We start from the raw sequence: 25666 nt of genomic DNA on the forward strand, positions 1-25666 counted from the left end.
GAAAATACATGTTGTGCAACGAATATTTATATTTTTATTTAACAAAAAAAGGTCTTTCTTCATTTTTCATCTTTTATAGCAAGGTGTCTTCTAGAATTACAACTACTGTAGGTTTTCAAAAACACGTCTGGTAGTAAATATTTATTCGTTCTATTTTATCTCGAATGTTTTACTTTAATTTAGAAAGTTCTAAGTGTTTTTGAAGAATTACATAAGAGTCTGGTAAAGAAATTACAAGGCGACAAGTCTGGACTTCCCAGTGGCAATTCAATTTTACAGCTCATCGATACCACTTTTTTTGGGAACATTTCATAGTGGCGTTGGATATGTGACCAGTGGTTTCGTCCAGCTGGAGCCAAGTAATGGATGTACACATCTAAGCTTTGGTTACAAAAAGTTAAATTAAAATAAGTTAAGTTTATTTTTAATTACCTTAGTTTTATATGGTATCGATCTATGTTGAAACACTTGGCTGCATGATGGTTTTGTTAAATTTAATCTATAAATTATTCATTGCAACGTCCTTAATAATTCGATAGCTTTTACTTTCAAGCACAATCCGTTAAAAAATTAGTATGAAGCGGCCCGAGGTGCGGCTTCCTTCCTCAAATTCACTTAAAAGATGGTTTTTGGTATAGACCTCTCGACCTGTAGTAGATAATCCAGTGTAAGGAAAATATTTGCCGGATGGTTTAAACGTATGATAAAATATCAAAGCATAACAATCCCAAGCTGAGTTACAATAAATATTTTATTGCTACAGCGGTCGAAGCGACGCGCTTAGCCAGTAGTACAGTGCGTCAGAGAGAGATACACTGAATCAAAAGCGAGAATGGAACAGTAGATGCGTTCTTAAATAATGAGTTCAGGTGCGTTCTAATGAACGCCATATACTTTATCTGCAAATACCATTTGCGCGACAATTACAGTCCGTTTAAAAAAAATAACCTCAATTTTTTTTTTAAGACTAAACTAGACTAAACTAATTTTATATATATTACAATTGGATATATAAAAAAACATGTCCTTTTGATATGGTGATCCGCATCGTGTGCTTTTGTTATCGGCGTTAATAAACAAATAGTCAAATGCTGAGACTGTTTTTCGTGTCCTTTGTCTCCCAAAACTAGAAAAAAAAGCCCAGACAATACAGTTGCATCATTGTTCCTACAACCCGCGAGTGAAGCGTAACAAAGCATTTTTTGTGTATGAAAAAACCTTTTTTGGTGAAGACAATAGTTTATCACTTTTTAATCAATCATGTATACATAGCCATTACAAATATGATGTAATTAGGAATACAATTCTGCCATTTTAGTTATAAAATTCTAATAGTTTTTTATTCTTTATATACAAAGCCTCTGACCTCTGTCTCGCGTAATCTAGTCATGGCAGGGTCTACAATGCTACATGTTTGTTTAGAAGATACCTATTCACTATTGTCTTGAAGACTCCTTAGTTATAATTGTCAATTTGCAAGAAAATTGCAGAAAAACCAATCAGTAGAAATAAAAGTTAAAAACAAGAATAAGTGTGAACAATAAAATAGCAAAATAAAAATGGAAAGAACCAAATGTTTAAAATAAAATACAGAAATGTAAAACTGGGGAATGAGGTGAGGAATGAATGATATCGTGATATGAAAGAGAAAGGCAGAAGAAATATGGAAAGAAAGATGATGTACGAAAGATTATAAGAAGAATGCAAGAAGAGCCCAAAAAACAGTTATAATTGTCTGGAAACAATGACACCGGTAGGTTGTTTCAATCCTTCGCTGTTCGCATTGTAAAAGTATTAGCAAAACTCTTAATGTGTGTGAAAGGGATTCCAATCTTGTACGGATGTCATGAATCTGTACGTCTTGTTGTTTACGGCATTTAAGCGTGGTCTCCGAGCCTCGCTGGCTAGCTCGCAGTCAACGTACCACGAAGAGAACCACTATCGGAATTTCTCTAAGAAATCGAATCAAGAATGTACTCGAATGAAACTAGGCGACATAGCCCAGAGGAATTGACAGTGGGCAGGCCACGTAGCGTGTGGAACTATAACCCAGTTGGACCTTCAGCTCCTGGAGTGAAGACTACAGACCGGCAAGCGCAGTGTTGATCTTCCACCGATAAGGTAGTCAGAAGAGCTTGTTAAGGTTCTCGAAAGACGCTAGATGCAGATCGCCTCCGATCGGTCTTTTAGGAAATCTTTTAGAATATCTATGCTTATCAATGGGCGTCTTATAGGTGGGATAATGGTAATGAACGTTTTTGTACAGTAAAAGTAAAAGTTAGATCACCACGTGGGAATTGAAACCCAATCATACCATTGAAGTTTACAGTGCATTACGATGTTAATAAGAAACCTCTAAGATTATTTCATTGCATAGGTTGTCATTGATCAACAATAATTATTTTCTATTAGTTAAGTCCATTTCACAAAACGCCATCTGTTCATATACCTATCACGTTCCAATTAATAAAACTAGATATAGAGAAATTGAGGAGTATAGATAGTACTTTCCCAAAAGGAAAAACACTGTTTTGTAAAGTAAACACTGTATGGTTCTTCCGTACGGAATGCTTGTATTGACAGAATTGGGTGGTTATTTATACACCTTCTGGAATAAAGTCATGGAAGGTTACCGCAGTTGCGTAGCGTATGAGTGGCTTGCTTGACGTTGTCAACCCGATGTCTTGTCATGGCTGCATTGTTCAGTGTGTCATCTATGAAGACGATTGTCCATTCTTCTTTTTTTCTTAATACGTGTCGTTGGTCAGGAGTCGCCGATTAACATTTTTTATGGCTCCCGTTATAGGGAACCTATCCTTCACCTCTATCCCTGGAGGGACAGGGTTTTTATAATGCAATAATTTTTTTTTCTATTTTTATTATTTACCTCTTCTTTTTCAGTCACAGCAATCTCAGTCATACATTCCTTTACTTTTCTTCACAGTATCTTACATTCCTCTGATGATGATTTGGGTGATTGTATGCAGCTTCAAGTGTGGCACCTACAATCTTGTTAAAATATCGATATCCAGGTCAGATATGTTAATTTAGCTTAAAAAGCCTTTTAAACCTTACGCTGTGTGTAATGCAAAAAAAAATAGGTCGCTAGTTGTCTAGAAGCGTTTTTTTGGTCATTGTAACTTCTAATAACAGAATGACTTTTATTTTTAAGGAACGTTTTTCCTTGGCGGACTGTTGAAGGTCTAGTTTAAATATTGTTTTGAGTAAATAACTTATTGAGCTCTCTTCGGAGCCTCGGTTCGAGAGAGACAGGTTTGGTAAGTGACCCATGGAAGGAAGGACTTTAAAATGAATCTCGGCTTGGACCATCACTAACTATGCGTTCAGCATTTAGACACAAGGTTGGCTGAGAGGGCCACAGAACCACCGTGTTGCTATCTTTATAGTCCTGGGTAAGATGAATTGATTACCTTTACATATATGCAACACTTGTGTTGTTTCGTAATTTACCACACAAATATATATATAGCTTCCACAATCATATATTATTATTTTATTGCAAAGCTAGTTCTCTTATAACGTTTTTATAAGTAAATACGTTCATATGTCTAAACCAAAAAAGATATCTTAATTTATTTATTTACATTAAAAATTACATCTTATTCTATTTTTTTATAATGGATAAAAAACTTATGCCTGAGAGAAAAAAATAATATTGTCCGCATTTTGTACAAAATGATAGCCCGCCTAATTTTACTCTACCATATTCCTTTTTTATCCACGAATCCAATTTGGAAGGCGCGACTCAATGTGTGCTTCCAATTACGTTAAATTTAGAGACAAAATTTATTAAAAGTGCATCAGTGGTACTTTATTTTGCATACTTATTATATATATTTTAATTCAGTTTATTACACGATTTAAGGGTATAAATACCTTTGAAATGATGCATGATAATAAGGAAGTTTGTAACAAAATTAAAATTAAATTGGTGGTCGCTGAATATCTGGGCGTTTGCACAAGGTTTAATGTAATATTATAAATTTGTGATTCATTTTGATTGTTACGAAAATTGAAATAAATGTCAGATATTTTATCACATAACTCCAACGCAATTATTTTTTGTTTGCAATAAATACTTCTTTAACCAAACTTTTTTTAATTTGACATTTTTATGCTCTGTGCAAGTTTACCTTTTTTTACTTTTTTCAAAATCATCAATGTCACAAATATTTAAAATTTCATCCATAATTAATTTCACATGTAATTATTCGTCTTTTATATTATTATTCTCTAAGCTAGCATAATTATAGCCAGGGTTGTATCTACAATAGGCAAACGTGTTTTTTTTTAAATAAAACTAATGTTTACTTATGTTTTGCTGTTGGTGTGCCTATTTGAAAGAAGGCAACTACGGCTCAGACCTAAAATCATCCAAATAACTTAGTGATAATTATGTTATTCAACGAATAAACTAAAAAAATATACCGCATTTAGTCTATAAATTCAAAATTTACGCTTGTAATTGAATACAGTGTCGTTTACGGACTTGATATAAAAACACGGGGCGGCAGTGACGAAACCTTTGAACATAAACATCTGCCGTGTTGACATTCAATATTATTACATGTAAGTTTAAGCCCTCGATTTCACACAAAATATAATTTAAAGGTGCATACATTTGTTCACATGCATTTATAACTTTCGTTATTAACATCTTTTCTATTTATATTGCCCCAGCGCCGTAATATGAACAAATATAATCATAACCTCTCTAATATAGACCTATTTGTTGAATCTTAAAATAAATTTTAAAACTTTACATAGGTTTTCTTTGGATTTTAAAAAAATAGTCTGCTTTTAATACTTACATTTTTTTTATATTTTCTATAATTATGTTTCCGTTTTTTTTTCACTATTTTCCTGCTTTTTTACTAATATTTAGTAGATAATGGTGCTGATTGTGTAATTATTAATTATGCCAAATAAATTAAAACACCGATTTAATTATTACTGCAAAATTATTGAATTCAATAAATTGTTATATAGGCTCGTATTAAATCTTTCCAAATAAATCAAGACGGTCACTTTTTATACGAGTTTACATTGGAACACAGTGATATAATTTTTGGCGGGAATAATTTGAGAAACCGCTATAAAAATTTTTTCACGAACCTTCCAGAGATTGGGTGTATGGTTTTTGAATCCATCTAGTACAGACAGATACATTAGTTTTTATATATATGATAAAGTAATTTTGATACAATATTATAAGGAAGTGAAGGTATTTAAAATAAAAATCAAGTAATCCTGAAAAAAAAGATTTATTAAAGAATATGTTTCTTTTGTTTAATTTTTAAATCGACTTTTCTTTTTCGATTTTAGTATTTTTTTTTCGTATGTTTTATTTTTACTACAGTTACATGGGCGATTAGGTAAACCATAATGAAAATAAAGGCACAATAACGTTAGTGTTGATATCTAATCCTAGTTAAGCGTTACATAACATCTTTGATACAGAATAATATATTTTCCAAATAAAAACATTACTTAAACAAGAAAACAAATGATAGAAGCTCTACGCGGTAGGTAAAGATGGTGGGTTTGATTTTAATAAAAAAAAAGTTAAGTTCCCTAAACCTAATTTCTCGAAGCGCTTTAAATAAATAAGAATATAGACTTTCACACGACCAGAAATGTTTTATAAACGTAATTTCTAACGTCAAACGTTTGCAAATTGGCGCCAAAACGGATGTGTCAAAAACTTCATATCTAAAATAAAATTTTGACATTTCTTTTTATTGCACAATATCGCACCTGAAATTGCCCCGTGTATATTTTCCCCTCTTAATTAAATATGGATCCACAGACATTTTTATTTATTTCAAATATAAGGTACAAGCCTTGCACTGAAATTACAAATGTCAGATAGTGACTCCATTTCTTTACGAAATCGATAATAACATTGGGCCTTATTTCATTCATATACAAACTTTTTTTAATAACATTCCTGGTCACTCAAACTACTCTAAATAAGGCATTGCTTCTTTAATATTATATACGGCTCTTTTTTATATCTAACTATATTTTTAAAAATATTTTGTTTACTGTCTAATTCTAAAATAATATATATTATCTCTTTTCGGTGGAAATCGTGAATTCAAATAAAGGAAATTAATTTGAACCTCTCATCAGCTCCTGTACAATAACTATTATTTTCTTAACTATTATTAATTACAATTATTTTCTAATCTTATAAAGAGAAAGACTATATAAGAAGCAATAAAAACTTTCGTCTTATGGCCAACAGTGGGTATCATAGGTTTTTGAACTTCGGGAATGTTGTTTTTTATAATGACAAATGTGTGTGTTCAACGCAATTCTTTAAGCTATAGATAATATCAGCATAGAGTAGATCTCTGATGGACATGATGAAAAAATTTCTTCTATTATTGGGTACATATTTAATAGACTCAAACCATTTATTGTGCAGTGGATTGGGATCACATAAAAAATCGTACAAAGTTAACACGAGTTGGTATAAAAGAAAAAATGTGACCAAGTGGACCGCCTGTGATCCAAGAAAGACTTGAGTCTTTATTGGTGTGACAATGAAACCAATGTTCATGAAAAATGTTTGATTACCTATCAATATAGGCAGGTAACATTTCAAGAAGCTGTGTTTGACTGTTTTACATAACGTATCGCTACTTAAATTGTCACATTTTTGTAGGTTTTGGGAATATGGTAGAAATGTAGATTTAAAGGTTCCACCAAACCGGCTAAATTTTTAAAGTGTTCGAAATACAATTTACTCGTAAAATAACTCAAGATAATTACGAAATGCTACAACACATAATCATTATACTGTATGCTCTAACAGTATGCAAAATTTTTGATATACAAGTTTAAATTTGCTTTGTCGTTTGAAGAATCTTCTTTGCACTCAATTTTGATACAATTTCATTGAAATTTTCACATACCGCACAAAAACAGGTTTGAGTCTATATACTCCTGTATCAGGTGATTATAGGATATAAGTAGTGTATAATATCCATTTTACTTTTTCAATTTTGAAATCGATTTTTTTTAATCCCAAAAATTTAGGATGAAATTTATTGATTATTAAATATCGAAGACAACAGACTATATACATACTATATACATAGATTACATAACAACTGCCTTTAGGACGTTGCTAACTTTACAATTGCAAACTGGACAGCGTTTGGCTTTTGCCCAAACTTTCACAGCGCAATTGTAACAACAGCAGATATGGGCAATCCTACCATGGACGAAGACACCAGACTTTGGCTTCGAGAAGCAAATTATACACATGTCTTTACCATCCAAGTTCTCTTTTAACGAGTTAATGATGGCTTTCTTGGACAATTGGACAGTATCCACCTCGTGGACAGACAGCGAAGGGTCACTGACCATTTTGACCAACGGTTTCACCGTCTCAACATCAGAATCACTCCCCGAGTCTAAATAATCTTCTTTCATTCTTTTATTTTTACGATCCGCCGAATCAGCACGCCTTTTGCGACGCCTACGCGATATAAAACTTTTACTTAAACTACTCTCACTTTTAACTTCGTTTTCTGCAGACGAACCCACCCTTTCGCTGGGACTTAGGTCCTGGCTTGACCCTGGAGTGACACCTAGGGAATCTATACCAGAGTCCTGGGACAAAAGCGCCAGGTTGTCGGAATTAAGTCGCGCGACAGTGTCGCCATCTTTCGTGTTTATTTCAGGATCGAGGCTCGGATTCTCTAGCAAGTTACGCTTGAGTTTTCGCTTCGGTCTCGGAGGGAAGAAGTTTTTACGTACCTAGAATACATTAATAAACATTTTAGCATATAAATATATTTATTGAAAAATTTATTAACCCATTTTAACTATTAAACTTCTCGACAATTATACAGTATACTTTTACCTGCCAAGCATAGTGCTTATGGTGTATCTCCCATAGATATCATATTATGAAGGCCTATATCATGCAGTGGGTCTATGGGCGGAAACGACGAAACTTTTTCGCTACATAAACACTTGAAACCCTATATTTACGCTTTAAAATGCTATAAATAATAAAATGAAGTCTTTATCCAAACCAGTGATTCCCAAAGTGGTCTATATCGACCCCTAGGGGTCTATGAAAACCTGCAAGGGGTCTACGTCAGCCAAAAAAAATTTGGGGGTCTACGATACTTGATCTCAACACATACACTGATAGTACCTATTTACTTACATCATACTATCTTATATTATCAAAACATTTACCTTATTTATAAAAGTACCCATGATGTAAAAAAATTATTATATATGTTTATAAAATGGTGTAAGTTGTAGGATGTTGGTATTCGCTTTTTGGTCGCAATACATTTTGAACTTGTTAAATTAAAAATAAGTTAAATTCAATTAATAAATGTATAAATTAACATGTGTTTTTACTTTAAGTTTTTAACGCTAAACTTCACTACAGTTAGAAATTTACAGGAAATCAATATCAGGTAAGTAGAGGGTCTACCCAACACGGAAAAACATGGCAAGGGGTCTACGAAACAAAAAAGTTTTGGGGAACTCTGATCCAAACAATTGTGGTTATAAAAGAGCTTCAAACAGCCTAATCAAAATCCATAGCAAATACAAACTGGTAACTAGTATATGTAGCTTTATTATCACATGACAAATCCTTTAAACTGCTATAGTTTTTTAAACGAATTTTTGTTTAACTTATTTTTAAATAAATTACAAATAAATAGTGCAAAATCTTTTACAGAGTGCATATGATGGTCAAAACCTGAGATATGTGAGCGTCTGAGTGGGGGAGGTATACAAACTTCAACCTGTCTGTTCTCAATTATCTTATTTGCGTTTTGTCAATCACTTATCCAGGTCTCATCATTCAGAAACTTCAGGCGGTGATGAGTATGCTAGCAGATTTAAGTAATATCCTGAGATTGTTCGATTGTTGAGTTTCTTTCTTTCTTCGGTTCTTGTTAGCTTTTCATTCCAAGACAGTGTAGTAGATTAATTCAAGTGCATGTATAAAGCCTTCTTGTATAAATATATTCATATGTCTTATATAAAAATTATCGATTTTGCAATAGCTTCCATGCTATGACAAGTTTGCTTTGCTTGTAGGTATTTTTAATATATTGCTTTGCCCGATATATCTGAGAAGAAATTTGATGTTCCCGTCTCTTTCTTATAGGTGTGGGACTGCGGGCTGTTTCAGCTCCGGGGCTCCTGTCCACGAACGTGACGTATATCCATATGAAGATTAGCTGACGAGTGGGTAAATAGTATTTTTGCTAGGAGTCTTGCAATTTCTTCAAGAAATATCCCATTTTTTTGGACCAGCTACTCTTCTAAGAATGCTCTCAAGGATCCCCAAAAAGGACGGAGGTCCCGAACTGTCGCTCATCAATAAAATCCACTTAGTATACCAACATAATGGCGCCCAAGATTGCTGAAACTCGACCTTGCTTGTTGCTATTGCCCGGCTAATGTCACTCCTACCACTCGGTCTCGGAGACCGGGTGGTTAGCGAATGGCAGTATCTCAGTCGCCATCTTTTCTCGAGTCGCACATGAGTGCGAGTGGGACAGAGTGATGTGGGTGAGATAGAACTATTTTTAATGTATTTTGAATAAAGAATTTCTGAATTTGAATTGAGAAAGAAGCATAATGGTCAAATCAGATATCACAAGATATCAGCAATAAGTTTAATAAATCAACCAACGCAACATCAACTGGTGAAAACAGCTGGTTGACGGAGTTAGCATAAGGTATTCACCTTCAGAACGGCCACACTACGTTATCACATTTGAGGTGACACATATGAACTGAAGAAAAGGAGGAGGCGCAGCATAAAGTTCAGAATTTTTTCGAAACCCTTGGATATCTGTTGTCTTGTATTTATTACATCTACCCACATGGCGATCGAAAGACCTTGGAAGCGTGACGCTTCCAACCAATCCAAGTGGAAATCCATATAGAAGACCTATGTCCAGGGGGCGTCTATCGTTTGAAATTTAATTATTGTTAAATAATCAATTGTACCACATGCTGATACGTGGGTAGGCCGCGCATGACCGGTCATCGTGACGATTTTTGGGGGTGGCCTATGCATTTTATTGGGAGCCTACCAGCGTGGTGTAACTTCGTGTGACAACGAGTTTAGGTGGAGGGGATATTTTTTATGACTGATCATGGATGTGAAATGTAGAGAAGCTATATGTACCTTGAAGCATTTCTGGCAGTACCGGTAGCACGGGTTGTCGTTGCGGGCGTGGCACTGGGCGCAGTGCCAGTAGTCGTGCAGGTCAATCTCGCTGTCGCTGCCGTTGGACTCTGTCTGCTCCGAATCAGCGAACACCAGGTCTACGTCGTCACGCATCGACACCTCGATCACTTTCGTCGTTATTATTTCGTTCTGAAACAACATACGAAGAACACTTCACATAATGTCGGGCTTGTTCCTCTCGATCTACGGGTCCATGAAACAGCCCATTTATTTGAAATAAAGAGAGGCTTTTCTCGGCAAGTGGTGGGGGCCGGGACCTGGAGTTAGTTAGTGGGGGCCATAAAAAAAAACATTAAAATGAAGTAAACTTGGGACACTCACATCGCTGCCGCCCGAAGAGTCACATGAAACAGGGCCATCGTCCTCGGGCTCCGTCACCGGCTCGAACTCCACGTCTCGCTCGTCTTCGCTGCCCACACACTCTGTGTCTGTGTCTGTGTCACTCGTGTCGCGCACAAAATCTACAAACACCACAACATTCAGCCAAACGGTCAACCAGTTTTTTTTTGCCTTTCATTTTCCTGATGCTGCTTCCCTCCGGAACACCACTGCATGGATTAAATCTTTTTTATTATTCATTTATTCAATCACTGTTTTTTTTTTAATTTTTTTAACTTCAATATTTTTTTTCATCGCCAATTTTTTATCACCATTCATCAATCTTTTCTTTTTTAATTATGGTTTTTTTTTGGAAATCATTTTTTTATAAATTTTCATTTTTTTCCCCTCAAACAAATACAATTCAAATTTCACAACATCATTCACATGCAAAACATAACACTTATATATATAGTTACAACCAAACAGACAATCACAAAAACTCACATATATAAACATAATACTCACCAATAAAAATAATCATTAAAAAATCCCATCATGTACTTACATTGTTCAGAATGGACTTATACTTTTTAATTATAGCTGCATAACTTACGTGGTATTAAAAAAATGGCATAGACAAGTTTTGGCAGAAAAAATACCTTCCGTTCCATATAATGCGAACCAAAACTATGTTTAATAGCCATTATTACTGTTACATCTCAGTGCCAAATACGAATGTTCAAAACCAGGACTTATATATCCCAAAAAAACAGGTTAGTTTACACTATATTAAATATATTTTACTCCACTGAATTCGTGAAACTGAAGTAATACCAGAGAAATGCACAATTTGATTAAAAATAAAATTAATTTATTCAACATTGCAACTTTTAACGATTATGAAGTTATTTTTTAAATCTATTTTATTTTTGACTCTACTCTGCTTCGCAAGATGTTATGGTTGTGGAGAAGAAGCAGGATGAAACTCCACAACAATATTAAAAGCGGGCTAATGTTACGTTCACATGTGCGAAAAATAGTCAGTCAACGTCTGACATTCGCCCAGTACAGACGCGCCATCTTGATTGTTCCTCTGCCCTATTACTCGACGTTTTTTTGAATCAATTGCTTTTCAAGTTTTAATTAAATATATATTATGAAGATAATAGAAATGAATGCCTATAACATCTCTCCGGACAAACTTATGCTAAGCATGTAACAATATATAATGGCTATTAAACTATGATTAATACAGTTTTAATTTAATTTTGTCATATATGTCCAATCATAGGGAGGACAAGTGATTATGTGCGGTAACTTTTACACTGATTACACAAGTGTGCGACTATCTATCATAACAGATTAAAAATAATTTTAAAATGTCATTGACAGTGCCTATTTTTTTTATAAAATCATAAAATAATGTCTTGAAAATAATTTTTCCATATCTATCTTGCATTAACCTCAAAAGTGCAGCTTAAACTAATTATTGGATATACATAGAGAAAGGATATTAGGATTAAAATCTTTAAAAAAAAATACGAATGTAAGGATGTTACAATGCTTATCCACAGTGCTTGGTAACAAACAATATTAGTTAATCAATAATGTCACCGCCATATATACCAACCAAATTTGTTTTCAAGGAACGTAGGAAATTTACAGGAAGTTAAGCCTAATATCCAATCTATTGAATATATTACAATCAATTAATGAATCTATGATGACATGAAACACTTAAGCTAAAATTGTATGACTAATGTATGTAATTGATGATGGAGGGTCCCCCGCGAAGTCTCCATGTCCTTACAACCCTCAACTTGGCTGGCTCCGAGGTCACATAATGATGTTGACATAAATCTGACAATTATATCCATATGTTAATGAACATCTAAACACATGCATAAAGAATCTTCAATTTAGACTTATATTTAATTTAATACTTGTAATGTTTTACCATTCCAATCAACGTAAAATTCCAGTGTATAAATATTTAACTCCCTTGTACATTATGTAATACTTCTTAAGTACATAGATATGAAACAATAATATTTAATATTAACAGGCATATTTCTTAAAAAAATCATACCCATAGACGAAGAAACTATAAAATATTTACAATTTTTAATATACACATAAATCCAATAATACATGTTAACATTTACTTACATTAAAATAAATAATGTACATTTACATATTTAAAAAGTATAATAGAAATATATAACAAATTATTATTTAAATAAAATTCTATAATAAACAATGCAATTTAATATAATTTCAATAGAAGCAAAAAAATTAACATTAAATTTAAAAAGACTAACCGAAACGAAAAAAAAATATATTGGCTGTACGGTGTGATGACATGCAAATTTCAAAAAAAAAAAAAACAAGGTGACTGTCCTCCGAAATGGCCGCGCCAATTTAACAGGAAACAAACGAGGGAAAACGTGCAACCGATGAAATAACCGTCACGACAAGTCGGTGCATGTCTTGCAATCTTGTTTTCCTGAGTCATTGCAATGAATTAGCACGAGTTCAACAAACATAACATATAGGCATGTTATAGGTATTCATCATTCGTAACAATATTAAAACTGCCTTTAGTTATTAATAATAGTACTACTGATATATAAATGAACAAATTTTAACCACATTACAAAAAAAAGATTTATTTATTAAGATATATATTTGATAAGCACGTCAAGTCATCAAATACAAAAACAGACTATTTTCATAAAAAAAGTTACGATTTTTCATTTGAAATTTCACATAACATTCTCTATTTCTTGGTCCACAATAAAGAATTAAATAAATAATAATTATTCATATAAAACAACAAAGATAATTTCTTTCTTTTAATAAAATTATTAATCAATTAAAATTTTCTATACTGTAAAGATATATTTTTTATCTGCATGTGAAAACTTTATTAATATAAAGGGTAGTTGGTTATAGGTGTAAAGGCTTTTATAAGGTGAATGTATAGTTCATTTGTCTACGAAAAGAAAATTTATTTATTTCTACCGGAATATGGCTAAGACAATATCTTCCAAACAGTCTTCAAGGACAGATAGACAATAATTAATTTTAATATATAGTATTGAAAATGCTTTTGATTACTTACTTACTGTTTTAGTAATAATAAATAGCAATAATGGCTTCCGAAACTATTGATTTTTCAATAGTATGTACCATATATTTATTGACAGCAAATGAACTATACATTTATCCCTTTATAGTTTTTACATCAATCACCCTGTATTGTGTCAAAAAGAAACTGATGGGTGGTCTTCTTGGTTTTTTTCGAGATCGCTATATAGCATACTGCATCTGAGTTATATATGATGACCATGTTGGTCATGGTCTCCCAGAAGCAAACCATGGATTTTTCTATGAAGAAAACTTTATGTTTCTATGGGGCTAGCATGTCAAAATTAAAATTAAACATCACCCTGTATTGTTTTAAAAAATAACATTTCAACATACCAATTCAAATTTCAGGCATTATATATGGAGTTACAATTCTGTGTTTAAGCAAAAATATTTCATATTAATATTACAGGAATCAAAGAAGATTAAAAATTGCATCTTCTTAGTAAATCTATATTTCTTATTTAAAAAAAAAAACCAATCCCATCTAAATGTTAGTAAATAATACACAACTAATATATGAAAGGAAAACAGCATATACATATATTTTCATTTAAACTTTATACACAGATACATATAATTTAGCTTATATACCAGTCAACTTTATTGGTGGCAAGTTAGAAAAAAAATTCATTGTGCTACATATGTGTAAAATTAAAAAATATCCAGAGATCTGGATACCTTCTCGAGATTGTTGGCTACATCAGGTGTCTGCTGGGATCTCTTTGAGGATTTACATTGAGTATGCAAGAAAAGGAATAGATACAATTAGTTCATAGCTCAGCAAATGAAGCCTGGAGGCAGATTTAACTAATTAAATATGACCATATATTCTTAAAATGCATATTGCACACAGAACTAACAGACTTGCACTAAAGGCATCATGTGCCGAATTATGAACATATGACTACTCCATGTCTAGCGCATAGACATATAACAAAAAACAATGTTGACAATTTAATAATTTACTCTAAGCTTCCACTAGATAACAAACATAATTTACTTAAAATTTACTCAAATATATTTTCTATTGAAGAGGTAATACTTTTTAAAAACAATATTTTTTCAGTCAACAATCAATTGGTCTCAAATCATTATGAATATATATCTTGAAATATATTCTTATACAATGCAAGGCTAGTAATAGAGCACTCAACGTTGGCATTTCATACACAAATTGTATGAACATTTTACACAAATATATATTAGGACATATAGATTTATGTTAAAGATATAACATACCTTTACTTTGGTCAAATAGTTTTAAAATAGTCCCAAACTACTTTAGTGTGTTAGTTGATTACAATAAAAATTAAATAAACACAATACAAGAGAAATTTAAAAAAAAAATGTTTAACTTGACTTTGTAAAATTTCTTTACTACCTTCATGCAAATATAAAAAAGCACAGACAAAAAGACAGAAAAACAGGCCGAATGTAAAAAAAAATATTCTTACCTGTTTCTTTACCCTGAATACTGAACACGGTCTCAGTTGAACAACGTCTGCTCCATGAAGGTTCTGAAAAAATTTAATATTTTTTTTAGATACTTACTTTTACATCATGACACTGGCCAGAATCAAGAAGAATGATAATCAAAAAAAAAAAAACAGTTCATATCATCAAACAGACACCCCTGCAAGTCATAAGTCTCTGACAAAGATCTTAACGACCCAGAGAATTAAAAATTTGAAATAGAAAAAACCTTACACCTATCAATTTCAACATATTATATCACACAGACTAAACAAAAGCTTTTAAATGAACATTAGAATCGTGAACACATTAATATATAAAGATATATATGTTATAAATATGTGGGCAGTCACTCGATGCAGGCAATGCAAGACCAGTGATTGTAGAGATCTTTGAGGACTCTGACTTGCAAGGGGAATTCATCATGATATGATGAAAATTAAAATAAATTTATCATTAACATAATTATAGGATATTTAATGATAATAACATAGTAAGAAATATTAAAAATTTACCCTCAAAACATAATTCCATTGCAATGTGTATAATATAAATTCATATATGTAAATGAAAATATATGAACCTATATTCTAATCATTGATAGAACTAAAAATCCCACTGAGTTTATTCCAATCTTTTACACAGAAAATACAAAACTATTTGTACTTGTCACTTGCACATATCAGACGCAAATAAAAAAAAATAACTTAAGACTTTGCTCCCTTCAAGTAAACAAGTATGTACTTGCTAAGACAAACAACATAAGGAAGGGATCAGTTACCAGTTGGATCTACTTCATGAGCAAGAAAAACTAACACAGGAACCTAACAGTAATGTGATGAAATATAGAAGTTAATTTTAAAAATAGAGAAAACTATGTAACCAAACATATTTTTATTATCGATAACTTCGTCACTTATGATAAAATTTGAACGTAATTTTTAACAATGCGCGCAATAGGTTTGCGAGTAGAAAAATAATTTGTTCGTGATTTCGAGATATAATGTCCACAAATCGCTCTCAAACCCATAGGAAGAATATTGATATTATACCCCGTGTATATAAACAAATTAACTAAAATCAGAAAACTTTTAATCACTTCTAGTGTCGAGTGTACAATACCATTAAAAATGTTCATACAACCAAAACTGTTAGCCATCAATCCCAACGTTAAAATAATAATTATTATATTACGAACGTATATTCAGAAAACTAAACCAAATTATGACATGCAAATCTTTTTAAAAAGAAGCCATACGTATCTTTATTGTTCGCGCCAACAACAATTATACTTTACACCATATGTCCGGCGAATATGCCCTATATAGCCTATTGTGTATATTATTTAAGTCAAAACCATCGTTAAGGTTATCAAGCCTTATCAGGCAGTTTCATACTAATGTCTTATGATCAATGTTATTCAGAAGTTCTGAATATGTTGAATACAACATTATGAATAAAGTACATCCACTAATTCTTCGACCTTGAAAAGAGTCCCCACAAAATCGGGCATCGTACAACAAAAAAATTACAATATTGACACCATGTTGATTGTTAAAAGAAACATTAATGTGTATTTCAAAACATACCTGATGAGTAAGAAGCTGTTGTATCCATATTACACAAATATATATTAAATAACAAATTGTTTCTAGTTTTGGGTTTGCGAAATGTTTCTGACGAGGATATATGTTAAACTCGTTTCGACTCGTTTGTGGAATTTTGAAGTATAAATAAAGATAAGTAGTGAAGTTTTAACCAATCCAAACTTTGTAGTAAACATGTAATTGTCCAATCGCAGCAAAGTATCGTCATACAGACCAATACAATTTTACAAACTACGATACGAGTACCGTAAACGTAGTCAAGGAGACAGTAGACAAGAACAGCAGAGTATGCAAATGGATACTTATTACTACCATAATAAGACTAAATTAATTTAATGTTCTACTAATACAATTAAACTGTTTATATTATTTTATCTTTGTTATTGATGATATCGCATAACACATTTAATATATATATTTTTAAAAGTTGCTTGTGAACAAGGCAAACGCTTAATAATTAATGAGTTGTAACTAATTTCCTCGTGTTAATTCCAATATTTTAAAATTTATATTTATGTACTTTTACGAACACGATTTTATTTAATATCTACTTTAGTTATTTAAATACAAAATTCTGAATTGTCATGCATATGATTTACTGCATAATTATTAAAGACTGTCATAATTACTTTTAAAGAATGGTTTTGTAAATTTATACACTACAAGATTAGTTTAACTTCTTTATAAGTATTCCTTAAACATCTGTTTTAAGACAAATATTTATAGTTATAACTTTTGGGCACTTTTATTTTAAATTTAAATTACACTCCTTAAACAATCAACATCATAAAGCTTGGGGTCTGATTTAAATTTGCTCATAATTATAGGACTGCGATAATTCAATTATAATCTAACCATCTTATATTTTAATAAAAGGTATATGTTATGAAATGTATTCACTGTAGTACATGTAATATTATTTATTTTTTAATAAAACCATACGTCGTTATTTACGTTTTTATTATTTTATTAATTAATCCTGTACAGAGTCTAATTATTTCGAAAGTAGCACATATATATTTAAATATTTTACATCGTGTTATTAAAAAGAATAATAACTAGATTACCAATATTATTAAAGTTGCTAATATTATCTGTGCTAAAAACTATTTTCTACTTTGTTATTGTCTATGTTTTACTACAACTTCCTTTTCCTTGTGGCATGGTGTCGGCATAAGGTGAGTTTGTCAGTTTCGCATTCTAACAATTTATGTTTAATAACTTTTCACGTGTAATAAGATTTTGTATTTATATCTAATGAAAAGAGTATAAACGTAAGTAAAATTTACATAATATTACGAAATATTTCAACCAGGTTCGCAGCAAATTGCATTTGCACGTGGGATCGTCCCGACGTGTAAGCAGTTGCGAATTAGTTTTCTTTTATTGAATAATAGTTGAACTGAGTCTTAGTGATCGTTTGTGTAAACCCATATATACAAAAAAATAATTTTAATCGGTTACAAGCGAAACGGGGACGTGGTAATAAACGCAGTGGGGAAGAGGTTATATTACACACTTGTGGTTGAAGTTTATGCTTTTATTAGCAGTTACATTTTGTTGTAGTTGCCGATAAAGCAACAACAATGCCGCAGAACGAATACATTGAGCGCCACCAAAAGCTTTATGGCAGACGTCTTGACTATGAGGAACGGAAGAGAAAGAAGGAGGCCCGTGAACCTCACAAGAGAGCCGAGAAGGCTCGCAAGCTGAGAGGCATCAAGGCTAAGATCTATAACAAGGAACGTCGCAATGAAAAGATTCAAATGAAAAAGAAGATCAAGGCGCACGAAGAGAAGAATGTTAAACAAAATACAGAGAAAGTATCTGAAGGCGCCCTGCCGGTTTATTTACTCGACAGAGATGTACAGTCCCGAGCTAAAGTTCTATCAAACATGATAAAGCAGAAACGTAAAGAAAAAGCTGGAAAGTGGGACGTACCAATACCTAAAGTTAGGGCGCAGGCTGATGCTGAGGTGTTCAAAGTCCTTAAGTCTGGCAAGTCGAAGCGGAAGGCCTGGAAGCGTATGGTAACTAAAGTAACGTTCGTAGGAGAAAACTTCACAAGAAAACCGCCAAAATTCGAGCGCTTTATACGGCCGATGGCACTGAGGTTTAAGAAGGCACATGTGACTCATCCGGAGCTAAAAGCTACGTTTTGTCTTCCTATAATTGGAGTGAAGAAGAACCCTAGTTCACAGATGTACACGAGCCTCGGTGTCATTACGAAGGGTACTGTGATTGAAGTGAACATTTCCGAGCTTGGTCTTGTTACTCAAGCGGGCAAGGTGGTATGGGGCAAGTACGCGCAGGTCACCAACAACCCGGAGAACGATGGAGTCATCAATGCCATACTTCTTGTTTAAAGCTTTGTGATATTTGTTTTGGTTCAATAAAGTACTGTCAGAAACATGCGGCGTTTTGTTTAATTATGCATTCCATCTTTTTGTATTCATAAGTTAGTTTCACACAAGCATTAAATAAGGCCCTAAGGTTTTTTAACCATTTATTTAGTGTGTAATTTGGCTATTTTAAACTTTTTTTGGTATCTCACTTGTAGATGAATATAAAATATCTTTAAATATATAGATAAGTAATATAAAATATGTAATAAATACAAGTTCCAATTAACATCGAGAATGACATTTTTTTTGTTTTCAAAGAAATTGATTGATTGTGTTAATGTTCTGCTTCCAATTTTGCATACTATTATTTAAAATATTTACGAAACCATGTTTTCAAATAATATTACACAAATGCAGTATTCTATTCAAATAACAAAATTGTGGTATTTACATGGTAGTAAATTTCGTGTTTATTTATTCCAGGAGCCAAGATGCAAATTTTCGTGAAAACACTCACGGGGAAGACCATCACCCTCGAGGTGGAACCCTCGGACACCATCGAAAATGTCAAAGCTAAAATCCAGGACAAGGAGGGAATCCCTCCTGACCAGCAGAGGTCAGTACCACAATTTGATTTTACTTGAAGACTGTCCTGATGCTGCAGCATTCTCTGCTTACCATAATTCCAAACTGCCATCTTCAGCCTGCCTTCTTAGTGCAGCGTGATCTCTTTACATAGGGTGTTTAGAACAGGTAGACATTTGTCAGTGAAAGAGAATGAATGTGACAGGCCAAATAAGTCTTAACAGTAGAGTTTATATAGACAGATCGGAAACAATAATCTATTTTAAAATAGAGTAATCATTAGTATCTGACATGGGTAGGCTTCCTTCCACTAGGTGGACAGACTACATATTTGAGGTTACAAAAAGTCAGATGCTGGCAGCTCAGGACCAGTTATTGTAGCAATCCTTGAGGGAGGCCCATGTCTTGCAATGTGCATCCATTAGCTAAAAATGAAGGATAATAATTATTCTAATCATTAATTTTTTGATAGAGTACCATACATTTATTAAAGAGACATTAACAATTTTAAGGCTTTTATTATATTACTATTTTTATATATATTAATTAATTTTTTATTAGTGTTTACAATAAAAGAATTTCATTGTTTCACAGGTTGATCTTTGCGGGCAAGCAACTGGAAGATGGTCGCACACTTTCAGACTACAATATCCAGAAGGAGTCCACACTTCACTTGGTGCTACGCCTGCGTGGTGGCGCCAAGAAACGCAAGAAGAAGAATTACTCTACACCCAAAAAGATCAAGCACAAGAAGAAGAAGGTCAAACTAGCTGTACTTAGGTTTTACAAGGTGAGTCATTAAAATAATTTGTAGTTACAAACTACTTCCGTGTCATGTTGGTAAGTCAGGAAAAATGTTCCTTTATATTTCATATGAAAATTTCAGTCTTCTTGAACTGCTATATAGGTAAAAAATACTTTTGGCAATCTCCTTTTAATGTTAATTTGAATTGACTTGAATACTTAAAAAAATCTGAAGAGAACAAAACAGGTAGAAATGTAAAGGTGTAAAAGGTCTAGGTTAAATGGTTTTAATGCATTATCACTGTCTAGTCAAACTCCTTTAATTTTTTCTGATTCACAAAAGATGAACATGGACAGCATTATGATGATAAACCAAACCCATCCTCTCAGCGGGCTGGTTTCCTAGTTTTTTAACTCCATCCTGAACTTCTTTAATTTTATCAGTGGTTTGCAGTAGAGATCTGAATCAATGGTTCTACCTGTCATTTAAACATCATAAACACTGCCCTTCCAATCCTACCATACATAGCACAACCTTATTGTAATTTAACCCACGTTTAGCCAATCTGTGAAGCCTGGCTAATCTTCAACCATGACTTTTTTTTGCATGACCTTGACTTCATCTGCTTGTTAAAAACAGTAATCTATTAAAAAATCATTTAGTTTCATTGTCTCGACTGAGTCCATGGTTTGAGGTTTCATTCAGTTATATTGTCTTGGTACCCAAGTTTGTAAATCCAGCTTTTTATAAATGGGTCACAAATTATTTATCTATTTTATAACAGGCTGATATCAGCATATATATATATATATATATATATATATTTATATATATATATATATTTATATATATATATATATATATATATATATGTGTGTGTGTGTGTGTGTGTGTATATGTATGTATGTCTTGATTAACTATTTCAAAGATGGCATACATTTTTTTTATCCATAATAGTGCAACCTGGGTGTGGTGCATCTTGTCGATTTTGTGATGTCGAAATTCCTGGGCTAAATACGCTTCAACCAACTTTGCTAGTCTTACAGACATCATTAGGTTTATAAATATCACAGGTTTTTCTTGCCTTGGTTGCCATTTTTGTTTTTGATGAAAATTTTAAAATGTATCAGTCTTCTTAGATAGACTTTCACTCATCATCATGATAGAAAGAAAAAAAATAGTTGTAGTATCATAACCAGCCAGATACAAATAATGCAGTCAATTTTTTTATTTTAATTAGGTACTCAGCAAAGTTTACAATAATATATGCAAAAATATCATAATATATACACATTGCAGACTCAGTGACAAATATAAAATAACACAAAAAATATAGATAGCTTATGGTTAAGTTTCATTGTTCGGATGCTAAAAATTTTTACGAAATGCTATATTTATTTTATGCTAGCATGTTTAACTTATTAAGAGTCGACTTTGGGACTCTGTGAGTCTAAGCTAGGGCTCTGGTGTACAGTGATTCTGCTGGAGCCTAACTTAGAACTGCCTCTATCACCATCTGATCTCTTGAGTTGTTCAGCTGTTTTTCTCGGAGAGGATGTAGGATATTTAAGTAGTTTTCGAGACAGCACTTCCTTCCTAAAGAAGTCTTTGAAATAGATGTTATCTCTTGCTTAGCTTGCACATTAATCTGCAATAAGTTTCCTTTTGTGTTTATAACTATATAACAAATATTTTTTAAAATTTTGCCAAAAAGACCTTTTACCTATCCTAATAATTTGTTCTTTGGTTGTTATAAATAATGCTTCACTGGTGGCAAAAAGTTTGTTGAAAGTAACTTGAACCGCTGTAGTGTTAGAATCTCACAAGATATTGTTAAGCTGTCCTAATTCTTGTCTTTTCTAATTATATATAAATAACAATGGTAACCTTGTTATTTATAATTTCTGAACTCATTTATTTTCGACACCTTAAAAACTAAGTCACCTTTTAAGGTAATGAAATATAATTAACTTTATTAATTGTGACATCTGTGATCCAATAAGTTGATAACATGAAATTTGTTCAGGTGGACGAGAACGGAAAGATCCACCGCTTGCGCCGCGAGTGCACGGGCGAGCAGTGCGGCGCCGGAGTGTTCATGGCCGTGATGGAGGACCGGCACTACTGCGGCAAGTGCCACAGCACCATGGTCTTCAAGGATGACGACAAATGAACCTAGCTTTAAGTTAACTCCCGACTGCTGTGTATGATGGATTTGAAATAAATCTTGACACAGTGTCGGAATACATTTCGTTTTATTTGCTTATCCCCCCAGTAAGTATGAAGTCCCCAGGATTCCTTTTCTTCAGTTAAGCTTTCCTACTTTCGGAGGTAATTTGACAATTTAATTTCTTATTTTACTGCCTTTTCATCAATTGTCAAAACATTAAGTTTTAAAATGGTTAATGTAAAACTTAAGTTCTTACAATTATTTCTCTAAATTGGAATAATACAAGCTAATAACTTACATATCCTGCAGTGACAGATCTATGCAGATTTAATTTTAATATGTTGTCATTTCAATTTTTAAAAAACAACTTTCTTACCATGTTATCATTACATAATATATTATTTTTGAAACCATTGAGTTTTGGAATAGGGTTTACCATACACTAACTGACAGCAAATAATCTATTTTTTCACTCTTAACGTATGATTTATCTGTATGAGCAATATTTTAGTATTTGAATGGATTTATAAACTAATAGATGATATATAGTTGAATACTAAAAATTAGGCATTATTGTACATTACCCGGCGATAAATATTGCACGTTGACCTTTGGAAAGAGACAATCGGCTAATTTCGTCTTTGTAGAGCACTATCTCTGTCCCGCACTACCTATGTGACGTTTTGTCAGTCGTATTTCGTGCGACAGAGACAACGCTCTACGAAGCCGAAATTAGCACACTGTCTCTTTCCAAAAGTTGATATGCAATATTAATCGCCGGGTACTGTATATTTACTTATTTTAAAATAACATTTTCTAGTTATTGCTTGAAATACAAGAAAAGACAAAGTACTTTTATAACTCATTATTTACATTGTTGTCTGTGGTATAAATAATACAAATCGAAATGACGAAGAATTTTGTGAAGAGTTTTCATATATACATATACCTTCAGGATCACAGGATGCAGAGTGAGGTAAGTAAAGAAGTGATTGACTAATAAATAAATAACTTATATGCAACATGATTTTTATTTTCCCTTAAAATTAATTGTTTTCATTTTTGTTAAATTGTGTTGCGATTCGGGCTAGTCAAAACTCCATATTTTGAAAAGCATATTTAGATTAAAGCTTTATTAGTAGCTTAGCAGAATTCATTTGTCCATGAACCAAATTATCACATGGCTTTTGATGGGAATGGTATGTTCAAAGATATAGTGAAATGCTTGTCCCAAAAAGGATACTTTATGCATTGGACATATTTGAACTTCTACTGTTATACATGGTATCATGCACAGTTAAATGATCTACTCGTTAAAAGCGTCAGGTAAATACAGAAATGATTCAATATAAATAAATCTAATAGAATTAAATAATACAGACAGATGTACGACATTAGAAAAAATAGTGTTACTAAGCATTTTATTCTAGTATTCTTATATGTAATATACAGGTTTGATTGAGGTGATGACATGTACAAAGAAGGTAACAATTTGCTTCACTGTAGTTTTACAGCTCGCGTAGGTAACAAAATAAAACAATGCAATTCAATAATAATTATTTTTATTCAAATACTGAGAACATGTAGTCTAAGACTTGTGGCCGACTACGGACTTTGTGCAACGCAGACCTGTCCGCAGCGTGGGGCAATGTGATATTTTGTACTACACCCTGTTTCTAATAAATACGCTCAATACAAAGCAACTGTTAGAGCTAATAAATAACAGATGATGCCTTTTAATCGCATAGCAATTGAACAGATAATAAAATTTGTTATAAATGCACCATTAATAGTAGTTGTCAAAGTAATATCTACTCAATATAAGAGAAATCAAACTGTTTAAAATTGTGACTTAATGAAAGGGGTAAAGATGCTTCTACTGGCGCCCATTTTTAACATGTATAAGTAATTATTTTCAATATTTCAAAAACATCACTAGTTTTCTCCTGACGTTAATAATGAAATTTGAAATATATTTTTAAGGTAAACACCAGTTAAATTTATTGTGTAGACAGATGAACACTGAAATTTTATCACTAATGTAAACGCATTCTTACGTGGTTTATGCTAATCAGAGTTCCTTCAAAACTATATGCTGTGTTAAACGAGAAATAGTGGACGCTTAAAAAATTAACATTTTACATGAAGAAAATAGTTTTTGTTTAATTATATTTTTGACATTCAGTAGATATTAATTTGACAGCAATACAATGTTTCCACTGAAAAATGTATATTTAATTTATTGTCAAAGTGATATGAATTTTATATATCTAAAAGTTCGACCACACATTGCCCTACACAACTGCGCAACAGGTACTGACAAGTTGTAACATCGACACCTAAATTCACGCAAATACAACTAATAGGAATCTACCGCTACGCAAACACAGGGTATTCAGATCACTTACACCTGGAATGGTCTATAATTATAGCCTAAACACCAACGCTTGTACGATGCCAACCACTTGGCACGATTTGAAATAAAAAAAAAAATAACAGAAAGAAACAAAAGCACCATTGTTACTAATAACAAGAGATCGCCGTAAAATTAAAATATACAAAAGATGTAAGATTTAGATATAGTTATTTTTTTTTAACCAACAATTTATATAGGTAGTAACATTCGATACACTCTAATTAGTCTTAACACGTAATAAATATATGAAGATGTACAGAAATCTATAAAATACATTTCAATCTTAAATATTTAAGTGTCACAGAAACAATTATTAACACGTTCCGTGCCGCGGCAATTTTTGAAGATTTTCCATTCAGGCCGCATGGGGCGTATACGACCCACACTTTAAAAATTAAAAAAGACGTATGCTTTGTACTTTTTCAATACAAAGCAATAATTATCAGGAAAAAGTTATAAATTTTATTTATATGCATTACGTTCGCGCGTACGTGACTTGAAGTTATCTATATTCGCGCCTACAATTCATTTATTTCAGATTTCTTTGTTTTTCAATAAGAATTGCAAATGGTTTGAAC

The 25666-nt window shown here is 32.4% G+C and overlaps 3 protein-coding genes across 5 annotated transcripts; 2 read left to right on the forward strand and 1 right to left on the reverse strand.

Moving 5' to 3' along the window:
• Positions 1-6786: 6786 nt before the first annotated feature.
• On the reverse strand, positions 6787-16928 carry LOC137933729 (E3 ubiquitin-protein ligase Mdm2-like). The gene is made up of 5 exons (XM_068777757.1): positions 16810-16928; positions 15202-15264; positions 10595-10734; positions 10211-10402; positions 6787-7794 (listed from the first exon to the last, which is right to left on the reverse strand). The coding sequence occupies exons 1-5, from the start codon at positions 16835-16837 to the stop codon at positions 7132-7134; spliced, it is 1086 nt and encodes a 361-aa protein (XP_068633858.1). The 5' UTR covers positions 16838-16928; the 3' UTR covers positions 6787-7131.
• A 1002-nt stretch (positions 16929-17930) lies between these two features.
• RpS27A (ribosomal protein S27A) lies at positions 17931-22748 on the forward strand. 2 transcript variants are annotated; one of them, XM_068761294.1, is made up of 4 exons: positions 17931-18005; positions 19656-19788; positions 20352-20547; positions 22529-22748. In XM_068761294.1, exons 2-4 carry the CDS (start codon positions 19664-19666, stop codon positions 22673-22675), a joined length of 468 nt encoding a protein of 155 aa, XP_068617395.1. In that variant the 5' UTR covers positions 17931-18005; positions 19656-19663; the 3' UTR covers positions 22676-22748. The 2 variants fall into 2 exon arrangements, with proteins under 2 accessions (XP_068617395.1, XP_068617396.1); XM_068761295.1 differs by lacking the exon at positions 17931-18005 and adding an exon at positions 18013-18101.
• Ip259 (NSA2 ribosome biogenesis factor-like IP259) lies at positions 17957-19237 on the forward strand. 2 transcript variants are annotated; one of them, XM_068761291.1, is made up of 2 exons: positions 17957-18005; positions 18394-19237. In XM_068761291.1, exon 2 carries the CDS (start codon positions 18414-18416, stop codon positions 19191-19193), a length of 780 nt encoding a protein of 259 aa, XP_068617392.1. In that variant the 5' UTR covers positions 17957-18005; positions 18394-18413; the 3' UTR covers positions 19194-19237. The 2 variants fall into 2 exon arrangements, with proteins under 2 accessions (XP_068617392.1, XP_068617393.1); XM_068761292.1 differs by lacking the exon at positions 17957-18005 and adding an exon at positions 18010-18101.
• Positions 22749-25666: the final 2918 nt, after the last annotated feature.

This window comes from Battus philenor, unplaced genomic scaffold, assembly GCF_028537555.1.
Source record: "Battus philenor isolate CCGP_79_NKW_IND1 unplaced genomic scaffold, ilBatPhil1.0.hap1 SCAF_14, whole genome shotgun sequence".
Taxonomy (NCBI): Eukaryota; Metazoa; Arthropoda; class Insecta; order Lepidoptera; family Papilionidae; genus Battus; species Battus philenor.

Bases quoted from the DNA above. Each gene is read 5' to 3' on its own strand.
- LOC137933729 (XM_068777757.1), bottom strand. From the start codon at position 16,837: ATGGATACAACAGCTTCTTACTCATCAG. The intron at 15,265-16,809 runs GTATGTTTTGAA...AAATTTTTTCAG, and splicing joins AACAGCTTCTTACTCATCAG to AACCTTCATGGAGCAGACGT. The intron at 10,735-15,201 runs GTAAGAATATTT...TGGTGTTTGTAG, and splicing joins TATTCAGGGTAAAGAAACAG to ATTTTGTGCGCGACACGAGT.
- Ip259 (XM_068761291.1), top strand. From the start codon at position 18,414: ATGCCGCAGAACGAATACATTGAGCGCCACCAAAAGCTTTATGGCAGA.
- RpS27A (XM_068761294.1), top strand. From the start codon at position 19,664: ATGCAAATTTTCGTGAAAACACTCACGGGGAAGACCATCACCCTCGAG. The intron at 19,789-20,351 runs GTCAGTACCACA...ATTGTTTCACAG, and splicing joins ATCCCTCCTGACCAGCAGAG to GTTGATCTTTGCGGGCAAGC. The intron at 20,548-22,528 runs GTGAGTCATTAA...AAATTTGTTCAG, and splicing joins CTGTACTTAGGTTTTACAAG to GTGGACGAGAACGGAAAGAT.